We start from the raw sequence: 12,669 nt of genomic DNA, 5'->3' as shown, positions 1-12,669 counted from the left end.
AAAATACATAAATATATAACTATTTGGGAAAATATTACATTTTTTGAGACATAAAAAAAAGTATTCAAAGAAAATTTGCTTTATATTGTAATGTCCAACTTGTATGAGTATATTTCAACTTGGAAATTCATTAGTTGTTTGAGCCATGCCCTCAAAATTCTATTTAGCCTACTTATGATTGCCTTTCAATAAAAGACAAGAAAAGAAAGAAAGAAAAACCACAAGTACCGTGCTCAGGAATCTGGGAATGCCTTTATGATGGACTCATAGGCAGGTGGGGGAGGTGTGGACAGGCCAACTCGAAGACTGTTACTGGACCAGTGGAAATCAGGACGGCCCAGACTGTGGGAAGTGTTGATGCTGGGAGACGTGTTGGAAGAGGGCAGAGTCACCAGGTGACTTTCAGTTTCCACAGGAAGTGGTGGACATTGCAGAAAGGGATGAAAAGTAGAAGCCCTGAAGCTTAATTTTCTTGGAAAGGAATTTGCTTGTTCCAGGGAAGCTTGTCGCTGGAATGTGAGACTGGCCAGACTGAGGTTGCTTCGACGTTCACAGCCACTGTGGCGGTAAAATCCAGTTCTATTGAGGCCGTGGGTGTAAGAAGACCTAGATCTCCTGCTGGAACTCCATTGTGAGATGGGAGCACTGGCTCTTCTTCTGGACAGACAGACAAACAGAGCCCAAATAAATCCTCCAATTACTAGCCCAATTGCCATGGATACTGTGAAGGATATGATAAGGTCCTCTGAAACAAAGAAAACAAATTGCTAAATCAATTTTAAGCAGCTATTCAACTCAAAACAAGGGGCAGAGTATAAACGGTAATTCAGGGAATGGATGATTAAACATACTTTGAATTAGGGAAATAGAAGATGGTGGTAGGTAGATAAGAGCAAATGGAAGAGGGTAATGTTTCCATTTATTCAAGCAGAAAGATACAAAATAACACATTCAGCTATAGTGTTCTAGGTTTTTTATGCTAGTTTATCATCTTCAAGAAATAAGAAATAGAAACGGTCTCACTAAGGCCATATTTTAGTTCATAAATTGTTTATAGAGTTGCAAATGTAGTCCAAAGATTACTTGCTTTTGCGTTATTGTAGTAACTAATGTGCCAAGTTGATAAATAATTTCGTCATCACTTTGACTTTGCCTTTTCCTCTGCAGGCTTTCATTAGTCACATTGATTTCTCCCACCTGCAGTCTTCATGATGCCTCACTTCCTGTGCTCATTCTGAGTCAGGAAGTGCTGGGATAGAACCATCTGGCAAGCTGACTGATTTATGTCACATTTCCTAAACTCCCAGTCACCTGTATCTCTGACTCCTGGATAATTTGACCTGTGCAGAATACTGGGCTCTTTATTGTTCCCCAAGTTCCAGCTCATGCTGTTATCATGCCCTTGTTGTGATAATGAAATTCCTGTCCCTTGAACATGCACAGAATCTCTGCTACATACCTATATCCTCTAATTCATAGAATTTATATTTGTTCAGTTTTCCTATTCTGGGGTGGGGGGAATACCTCCCTAAAATGGAAATGCTAGCTTACTGACTCTTCTGAACTGAAAACATACTCTCAAATGACAACAGGTAGCTGAGCCCCTGCCTTGCATGGACAAACTCTGGATATTAGATCCCTCCAGCCTCACCGTCCCCCACATTTCCCCATTCACCACCCCCTGACCTAACCCCCATGCCATGTTGATTTTCTCACTTTCCCAAAGCTTGTCATTCTCTCTAAAACTCTGTACCTTTCTACATATGTTTCCTTATATCTAGATTCAATTTTTTAATCATCTTCTGTCTGGAAAACTCATTCTTCAAAATCTACTTCAAGTGTCACATCTTCAATAAAGACTCTTACATTTCCTAGACAAAAATGAGTTACTGTTAAGTAGAAAGGAACGCTTGTCTTATCAAATTCCTTATCTAGGGATTCTGTATGGAGACAACCATAGACTGGAAATTAGCTGATTGGGGGTGTAAGATTGCAGGGAGGGGGTGGGAATGGCCACAAATGCTTCACTGCTCCTCCCATAAAGAGGAAAAGTCTATTTCCCCACCCCTTGAATCTGAGCTAGCTGCATGACTCAGGTAATAGCCAAACTCCAATAGGTAAGTTATTAAAGAACAGGAGAAATTATAGAGATAGAAAGTAGATTAGTGATTGCCTAAGGCTGTGGAGTGGGATAGGAGGGACTGAGAGGGAATTTGATGTCTGGAGGAATATAGTTTACTAAATGCAACCGTTATTTTATTTCATTATTTTGTTGAACAGTATAGTTTTAATTTTTAATTCAATCCTTTAACTACTCTGTAAGATAACTGCGCATAGCTTAGCATTTTTAGGTCCGAGGCACTCTTTTAAGTATGTTATATCACTTCATTCTCAAACACCTCCATAAGGGAAATGCTAATGTTTTTACCATTTATTAGTTGTGGCTACTGAGAGAGAGAAGAAATGAGCCCATAGTCACACACCTGGTTAAGATAAAGTCAGCATTTGAGTCCAAAGTATTAGTAGCTAAATAGCTTATTTATTTTTTAGATGTAAGGTAAAAAAAAATGCTAATCTAAAATGAAAACGAAGGACATAAAATGCATAAAAATTCTATCAATTTAATCCCAGGGTATCTGGAAGCCTGTTATGTACAGAAATATTTGGGAAAATAGTGGTAAAACAATACTGTGTGTTCTACAGATATATTCTCCTGAATTAATAGCCTCCAGTGGAGAATTTTAAATATCAATAACTTTAGCTATGGAATCATAGAAATGGGGTTTCATCTAAAACAAACTCTTAAAAATGCCTTGGCTCAAACTCTTCATTGTATACATATTGACGTGAAAGCTAAGGTTTACGTAGTAGATCTTAGACTTGATTTATTTTAATAATTGATTGACAGTTATCACTGGTCAGGGAACTATTATTTGCACTCACTCATGGTATAAAATAAGAAAACAAATACATTCACAAAGTATATGTCCTGGCTCTTGTGTATAAACCTACTTCATCACTACTAGGATCAGACTGAAGGCTCGTAAAGTCTCGGGATACAAAGAGATATAACAGATGAAATAAAAACAGATATTTACTTTATCTTAGAAAAATAGATTTAAAAACAGAATCCTAAAGGAGAAATAGATTCAATTACCTGATAAAAGCATTTAAAGGTTACAGAAATTTCTATACATGGTCTTAGTGTATGCCCTTTGACCCTTTCGAACAGAATCTCTTCTGACAAGTAAAATATTCTCCTGATATAAATGTTATTTCTAGTGGAGTAATAGCAAGTTTCAGATTAAAGAAAAAATTAGAAACTTTTAAAATATACAATCAAGGGAAAATAATTTCTTGCCTATTAAAGTGAGAAAATTAGCAAACACAATAAAATTACATGGAGTGAGAAATATTTATAAGTCAGACTGTATTATTTCTAAAATATATTATTGCTCTGAAATAAGAAAACTCAGGTAGTATCCAAACTCCAATAGGTAAGTTATCAAAGAATATCTTGGACAACCACAATCTTCTTAAATGACAAATTTCAGTTTTGTGAGTAAAAAGATTATTTTTGGTGGCACTACAACAATACTTCTAGGAGAACAATTTGACAATAAACATATTTAAAATGATGAGTCTCTCTGGCTTGATAATATTTTGATTTGACATTGTAGACCTATTGGTTTGTGCCCAAAATTTGAGGAATATATCATCAAATATAGGGTTATATAGATATCTGAAAAGGATTAAATAATGAATTTAAATGTACATGAGAATCATGGGAATAATATATACACATCAATAATATGTAATTTAAATTTTAAATGAATATAAAGTAGGATTAGATGAAGGTACAGAAGTTATAAAAATGATATAGGAAAAAATATTGCTTTTGATATGGATTTGCTTAATTTTTGCTCAGTTGCATACACATACCATGAAAATGACTTCCTAACACATAACGTCAGTAAAATACATGTCTTAGAAATCATTGTACTGATTCTTATAACCTTGCTATACATGCAAAATTTTATAGTAGTTATAAATGATAATGCTGACGTAAGAATTTGAAACACCTCTTGGGGATATATGGTAAAATGTTTATCTATCTTCTTAAGCTCTCTTAAGTCCAAACTGCAAAAATAAACATAGAGATTCAGAAAAGCAATGAGAAAGAAACACCAAGAGTCATAATTGAAGTACAGCCTCTTCCAGGGTGGTTTTCCACAGGGATTCTTTTTATTTCACTATAGTTAATAATTTTCTGACCTTCCCAGAATTTAGAATTCAGAAACTATATAATAAAAGCACCATCATACAGCTTTAAATTTTCATATATGTTATTCCATTCTGGCAGACTTTTGACAATAAATTTTGGGAAGTTTTTTTAACCTAGCATAGAAGAAACTGTAACTGAAAAAGATAAAGACATTGGCACAATATTGCTTCTTTGAAAACTGTATGCCTTCTTACGTTTCAACAATCATAGGGAAAGAAAAATGAGCCATAATCTTTCTTTTTACAATTAGAATATAATGCGACTAATGAGACCAAATGATTACTTTTAGAAATGAAGATCTCCCTTTGAAGGCTGAAGGAACAAACTCTAACATTGGTAAGGTATGTCATATACATTAAATATTGTTATCATAATTTGTGACATGTAGCTACACAACTGGCAATTGGATGGCACATAAAAAGCCCTCAATGAGTGTTAGTTCTTACTACTAACAGTTGAGTAATTTAACCAAGTCATTTTACCATTCTTGGTCTAATTACAACAGCCACTACAGTGCTATCCAATTCTAAGATTCTAACATTGAAAGTAGTTTACAGTAAATATAATCGATACCTCAAAATCTAGCCACTGGTATTAAAATTTAGTAGAGGTCACCATCTAGTGGCCTTGAGTTGAATCATTCCAACATCTGAAAGTGATTTTACCAGTGGCAACAGAATGGAATACTAATTAAAACGTTCAGAAACCCTTTGCAGTTATAAGAATCATTAGCTCAATTTTTACCAAAGCAGGGCATGCAGTTATTGATATCTTAGAATGCATAGGAGGATGGTTCAGGCAATAGGAAGACTTTTGGTAAAAAGATTTTTAGGGAGAATAAGATTTAGGGCACAGAAATTTGATCAATTACAATAATTTAAGGAGTATTTTCTATGTATATCTCATCTGCCAGAACATCCTATTGGGTCTTTTTTCACACACAAAAAAATACAGAATTGAACTTCTTCTCACTCTCTACTCTGATATTTCCCTGGTCCAAATGACCACATCTCTGACCTGGGATATTGCAATGGTCTTCTAACTGATCTTCCTCCCTGCTTCTATGCTTGCCACTTCCCTGACACCACAACTATTCTATTCTCAATACAGTAGCCACAGCGAACCTTTCAAAATGTAAGGTGAACCATCACTCTTCTGTTCTAAGTCTTCTACTTCTCCCAGAGTAAAAGCAAACTCCTAAAAATGGCCTGAAAGTGTCTGCTTGATAGATTCCCGATTATCTGAAGCCCATCTCCTCTAATCTTCCTCTGGGTCATTCAGCTCCATCCCTGCTTCCTTTTTTGCCATTCTTTATTTTATTATTTTTTTCACATTTTTAATTTTTTTTTTATTTCAGCATATTACGGGGGGTACAAATGTTTAGGTTACACACATTGCCTTTGCCCCACTCGAGTCAGAGTTTCAAGCATGCCCACCCCCCAGACGGTACGCACCACACCCATTAGGTGTGTATATACCCATCCCCTTCTCCCTGCTCCCATCAGCCCGACACCCAAGAGACAGGCTTTATAGGCTTTTGCAGTTGTAGTTCCACAAAGTTATTTGCCTGTGAAAATGAAATTGGAGAAAAAAACGCAAAACACAACACTCTTCAGGGTAATATAGCAGAATTCATTCCAAATGTCCAGGATGCTATATAAAATTATCTGACAGATGAAGGAACAGGAAAATGTGACTCATTCTCTAGAGAAAAGAAAGTCAACAAAAACAAACTGTAAGATGACCCAGGTGTTAGAATTAGCAGACAAAAATTTTAAATCAACTCATATATCTCTCTTCAATGATTTAAAGCATTGAATAATCACTGAATAATTATCATAACGAATAAAAAGGTAGGCAAAGAAATAGAAACTATAAGAAATAACCAAATGTATATTCTGGAACCAAAAGAATATCAGAACTAAAAAAAATTCACTCCATCAATTTAACAGTGAAATTAAAATGCAAGAGAAAAAGAATCAGCAAACTTAGAGAGATATTAATAGAATTAATCCAAATTGAAGAACAGAGAAAAGATACTTGGGGAATAAAAACAGAGACTTTGGGACTTATGGAGCAATACAAAAATAAATATTTAACATATGTCTAATTGTAGTCCCAGAAACAGGAAAGAGAAAATAAAGCTAAAAAAATTGAATAATTAAGGATGGAAATTTTTCAAAATTGTAAAAGTAATTAATTTATAGATTGAGTCTTGGTAAAACCAAGTAGAAAATATTTAAAGAACCAGGCACATCATAGTCAAACAGCTGAAGATCAGATAAAAAATCTTGAACACAGCCAAATTAAAAATAACAATAGGCCGGGCGCGGTGGCTCACGCCTGTAATCCTAGCTCTCTGGGAGGCCGAGGTGGGCGGATCGTTTGAGCTCAGGAGTTCGAGACCAGCCTGAGCAAGAGCGAGACCCCATCTCTACTAAAAATAGAAAGAATTATATGGACAGCTAAAAATATATATAGAAAAAATTAGCCGGGCATGGTGGTGCATGCCTGTAGTCCCAGCTACTCGGGAGGCTGAGACAGGAGGATCGCTTGAGCCCAGGAGTTTGAGGTTGCTGTGAGCTAGGCTGACGCCACGGCACTCACTCTAGCCCGGGCAACAGAGTGAGACTCTGTCTCAAAAAAAAAAAAAAAAACAATAATGATAATAATATACTAAATTTATAAAAACAATTATTTGAACAACTACTCTCTTCTAATAAGAAACATTGATATTTTAAAGTGATTAAAAAACAGTCAACTCAGAATTCTATACCCAGCAAAAATATTCTTTAAGAATGGTGAAATATTAACAAATATTCTTTCAGTTATAAATGAACTCAAATTCAGTACCAGCACACCTACACTAAAAGATGTACTAAAGAAAATCCTTAGACTGAGGGAATTTATATCAGAAGAAAATTTGGATCTTTAGGAAAAAATTAAGAACATCAGAAATCATATCAAAGTAAAATATAAGACTTTCATCTCGATTTCTTTGAAAAAGCAAAAATTAAAATATGCCACATGAAGTTTATTATTTATATAGAGTAAATATATAATAATTATAATACAAAAAATTTGAGGTAGGATGTAAATAACTCTATTTTTTTGACATTTTAATGTTTTTTTAAGAGACAGGGTCCCACTATGTTGCCCAGGCTGGCCTCGAAATCCTGGGCTCAAACAATCCTCTTGCCTCAGCCTTCCAAGTAATTGGGACTACAGGAGTGCCCCCCTGCAGTATTTTTTTATATAAAAAACTAAGTATTCTAACATACTACTACAAATTAAATTAAATTAAGCAAGTTTGCAAAATATATGACTAATACATAAAAATATTTTATATAGTAGCACCAAACGCCTGGAAAATATTGTTACACTATTATGATAACATCATTAAACATAAAATACCTAGGGATTTTTTTAACAAAAGGTATATAAGATTTCTGCACTAAAAACTTCAAAATATTGCTGAGAGAAATTAAAGAAGGCCTACTTAAATGGAGAGGTATACCATATTTGTGGATTATAAGCCTCAGTATGATTAAGATACCAACCTTCTTTGAATTTATTTATATATTCATCTAAATTCTGGTCAACAGAATTGTACCATTTTATAAATGATTCTAAATTGTATATGAAAATACAAAGTAATAAGAGAAACAAAGCTGAAGACATCACACTACTTGATTTCAAAATATACTACAAATCTATAGTAATCAAAACAGTACACTACTCACATAAAAACATATATTAATGGAACATAATAGGGGGCCCAGTAATTAACCCAGGCATTTACAGCAATTGATATTTGACAACGAGGGCAAGAATACACAACAAGGAACAGATTGTCTCTTCAATAAATGGTGATGGGAAAACTGGACATCCACACACAAAAGAATGAAACTGGACTTTCATCTCACATCATATACACAAATCAACTCAAAATGGACTAAGGACATAAACCTAAGACCGAAACCATAAAATTGCTAGAAGACAACATGAGGAAAAAGCTTCTTGACATTGGTCTGGGCAGTGATTTGGATATAACACCAAAAGAATAGGCAACAAAAGCAAAAATAGACAAGTGGAATTGCATCAAACATAGAAAGCTTCTGCACAGCAAAGGAAATAAACGATGGAGAGAAGAGACAACATACAGAATGGGAAAAGTATTTTCAAACCATATATCTGATAAGGGGTTAAAATCCAAAATATATAAAGAGTTTATACAACTCAATATCAAGAAAACAAATAACCTGATTTTTAAAATGAGCAAAGGACCTGAATAGATATTTCTCAAAATGATCTATACAAATGACCAACAGGTATATGAAAGAATGCTCAACATAACTACTCATCAGGGAAATACAAATCATAACCACGATAAAATGTCATCCCACACCTGCCACGATGCCTAAGATCAGAGGGACAAAAGGTAATAAGTGTTGGTGAGAATATGGAGAAAAGGTAACTCTTGTACACTATTGTTGAAAATGTAAATTGGTACAGTCATCATGGAAAATAGTACAGAGATGTTCATCAAAAATTAAAAATAAAACTGCCATAGGATTCAGCAATGCCTGCAGAACTTGATCAAGCACCAAAGATCCACTCTGTCCAATACCCATGACAGAATATGACTCCCACAACCCCCATGCGCCCTTTCCTACCTTAAAGAAAATTACAGGGTGAGACTTGAAGTCACTGAATTGCAAGTGATTAGGTTAAATGTGGTCAAACTTTTACACTGACATGCAAAATGTTACAGAAATATGCCTCCGACCTGCCTTTCCAACTATGTCCCTGTAACTTCCGTACACACTTTCTAGTCAAGCCATCCACTTCATAAACACGCCTAGGTGTTTTTACTTCTGCATATTTGCTGATAACATTTCTCCTGAGCTCCTTGAAATTCTCAAACTTTGCCTTATTTATGTCACTGACTCTAATACATTGCCTAATGTGGTCAGCCAGTGCTTTTGAGGGAACTTATGAACTAAATGAGAATTAGTTGATAAGTGAAAAAAATGAATGACTAGAATGTCCTTAGAGTTGTCTCCTTATCTGAAACTTACTTACCTGACGTTCTAAGAACAGGCAATGCCCCATTTTTTTTTTCTAAGAAGGATTTAGGGATCATTTCAGCCATATATTTTTTAACTCTGTAACATATTATCAATCATTGCTAATCAGATGTTATATTATTCTATAACTATGTAGGCTTATATTTGCATATGTATGGACACATGATTACCTCCAAGAGTGTAATCCTCTTGAGTCAGACATTGTACTGTAGGTGAGGATTAAATTAGATGAATTAATGCAAGCTCCTGAATCAATACTGTCACCCAATTTTTCACAATGCCAGCCCAAAGGGGAAAAAAATTCAAGGCAAGACAGCAGAAACAACCAAAACTATATCTTCCATGGGATTTTCAAGTACTAAGAGAATGACTGAGTTTAATGATATTTATCTCCTATTTCCTTAGAGCAGGGCACAGCAAATTTTCACAGGCCATGTTTCCTGCTGCTTTTATGGGGAATGTTTATAGAGAAGGGAAGTACATTAAAGAAAGCAAAGGTAGGAAGTACAAGGTGGTAGCGTGCATCTGTGTTGCCACTCTCAGTGAACTCTGTTGCCAACCCTTGCACTAACTACCTTAATGATTACACACGTTTAGTAAATTTTAGAGAGTGATAACTATAAAAATGCAAGCTATCATTATTGGTAATAACCTAATATCATCATCTTGTTTTTTAGCATTCATTAAAGTAAACCAAGAACGTTATATTTATAAAATAACTTTTTATGTAAGTTAAGCATGGTAAGTCTGGGAAATTTATATGGTTCAATGTACAAGTTTTGCTTTGCTAAGCTATTCTTTCCTTATTCTCCAAATTCAAAATACCAAGCAGACAACTGATTTTGGAAACAATAAACAATGCAATGCACTGTATAAGAGTCTCAAAAATAATATTTTTGGGAAGTCAGTGGTAAAAAGAGACATCAATTTAGATAACAAAACATGAAAATTTAAAAATTGACATTTATATTTCAGGAAACTTTTACATTTTATATATTTACATTTATACCCACATTTTAAACTTAATATTTTTACCCTATATGCAATAATGCAATCTTTCATATATTTTTTCCAAATCATCAAACATTGTATCTGCTTACCATATTTTAATTAGTTTTGTTAATGCTTATCAATGTAACACTCCCCTTCCTGTTATTCATTATTTCCATCTATTTTCCACTATAGTCACTTACTAAGAGAAAAGAACACTAGGACCTGTCTTTGGAATAATAAGTTTGAGTTCCCTTTTAAGCACAGATTTCCATATTAAAAATATCTAAATTTTTAGGATGAATAGATGGACTCCAACTAAACATTCTCTTATTAAATTCAGGTTCATTGTAATGATTATTATCCATGTTTTAGTCAATGGATAGTGATTTCTTTTCCTTAAGTAAACTGGAAATTTAATTTTGGATGGTTAGAAAAAAATAAATTTGGCTTCCACAAATTAGTTTTTGTAACAAGAGTTACTTTATTTTTGAATAATTCATATAGTTACTTATTTTAGTAATGATGAATTTAGTTTACACAAACTAGCTCTTTTTCATGTGTGTTTCACACATTTATTTTCTCTACAAATGAAGACAGCAAATAATATTTTAACAAGCATGTAATTAGACCCCCACAATTCAAAAGCTTATTGTTAATGCTATCTACCTAGAACAACCTATTACCAAAATCATTCTTTATACTATGCAAGCATAATTTATATTTTTCTTCTTAGTTTTGTTATATACTTTTATTAGGATGTTCACCAACATCACTCCTTTTCAGGGTTGAAGCAAACATAAATGGTGAAAAAAAAAAGAATGAATTAATTCCCTTCACATAAACTTCTTTGATGGTTGACAACCAGGCAAGATTGCTAGAAACAGCCACTGTTACTATTGTTCACTGTTCACATGAACATTCCCAAAACCCTGCCTTGAATCACAGCAGTAAGTCTGAAATAGTTTTCTAAGAAGATTAAAAACTTGTTCTGGACAGAAGTACGGCTATAGATCTCTTCATAAATGCCATTAGAAAATGGCCTTTAAAGTTTTTTTCTAAATTTAACTCAGATTGCCTTCTTTGTTTTTAAAATTTCTCTGAACCCCAGAGTACATGTCAACCTCCTGCCTTAGCCCTTCCTTGGGCCTCTAGCCTGGAGCAACTGCTAGTTTTGACCTCAGCACAGTCCTGCTGCCCTTAGTCAGCATCAGGGGACGCTGGACGATTCGCTGTGGCTGGATTCAGTCAAAACATGCTTTTGTCTTGTTCCTCTCCCCTGACGATAAGCTTCCATTGATGTTATTTCCACTTAATCTTTTCTACTGCAGTTTTCTCAAATTTCATAATAGTATTCCATATTTTATCTTCTTATCACACTCTAAATTGATTCATTTAAGTATAGATGTGTTATTTAAATTCCCTTCAGAAAGTAAAGACTGTAACATTGACGATGTAAGTTAAAACTACCTCTGTAGAAAATCTTGGTTTCATAAAATAAAATACATAAGCCATAACCTTTAGACAAATAAAACTTAATTCTTCTAACCAAATCCGTATTGCATATTCCAAACAGAAATTACTTTCACCTTATGTTCTTTTTCTTATGTTTTATTCTCATTATTTTCTAATTATATTTTGTAACACCAGCCAAAATCTGTACTTGTTGCCCTGATTTCTTTTTAATATCTTCATAGCCCACTTTAAAGACATTTTATATACATATATTTCTTGTAATAAACCTATGAAAACTTGAAGTATTCAGTTTACAGTAAACAAAATGTCTCAGAGATTTCCTCTGTTTTAATAAATTATGTAATACATTTTTCTTCATCCTAATTTTAAATTTAAAACAGTAAAAGAAAATATCTTACCCCAAAAGTTTTCTGGCCATGGACTTCCTAAACTTGTTGTGTTATTTGCCATAATATCCACAAGAAATAGGAAAAAGAGAAAAAAAAAAGAAAGAAAGAAAAACCAGTATGTCCAAAAGAAGCTATTTGATTCTATGTCTTTGTAGTTCGGCAAGAGAAAAATAATTTTCACACAACCCCTCATGTACTTGTGTTTGCATAAAAGGAAATAAGTGTATCATGTTTCCTGCTTTTATACTCAAATTAGCAACTGTTTTTCTTATCTTGGAATTCCACATGGTTCCTGAGACACAAAACAATGTCCTTCTCGTCATTTCCTCAGCTAAGTTCCTAAATACTCTCCTTCCAGCCACCTCCAAAGCTGTTTTCAGGATGACAGGTTCTTTTTCTTGGTGTTTCCCCATCACCTACTGACATACTTAGGCAGACT

The 12,669-nt window shown here is 34.0% G+C and overlaps 1 protein-coding gene across 1 annotated transcript; it reads right to left on the bottom strand.

The window, feature by feature from the left end:
- Positions 1–233: 233 nt before the first annotated feature.
- On the bottom strand, positions 234–12,439 carry MYCT1 (MYC target 1). The gene is given in 3 exon segments (XM_069488705.1): positions 234–745; positions 12,240–12,339; positions 12,341–12,439. Coding segments are annotated over 3 exon segments (711 nt in total).
- Positions 12,440–12,669: the final 230 nt, after the last annotated feature.

This window comes from Eulemur rufifrons, chromosome 15, assembly GCF_041146395.1.
Source record: "Eulemur rufifrons isolate Redbay chromosome 15, OSU_ERuf_1, whole genome shotgun sequence".
Taxonomy (NCBI): Eukaryota; Metazoa; Chordata; class Mammalia; order Primates; family Lemuridae; genus Eulemur; species Eulemur rufifrons.
The sequence above is the reverse complement of the archived record's forward strand: the minus strand, read 5'-3'. Positions and strand labels throughout refer to the sequence as shown.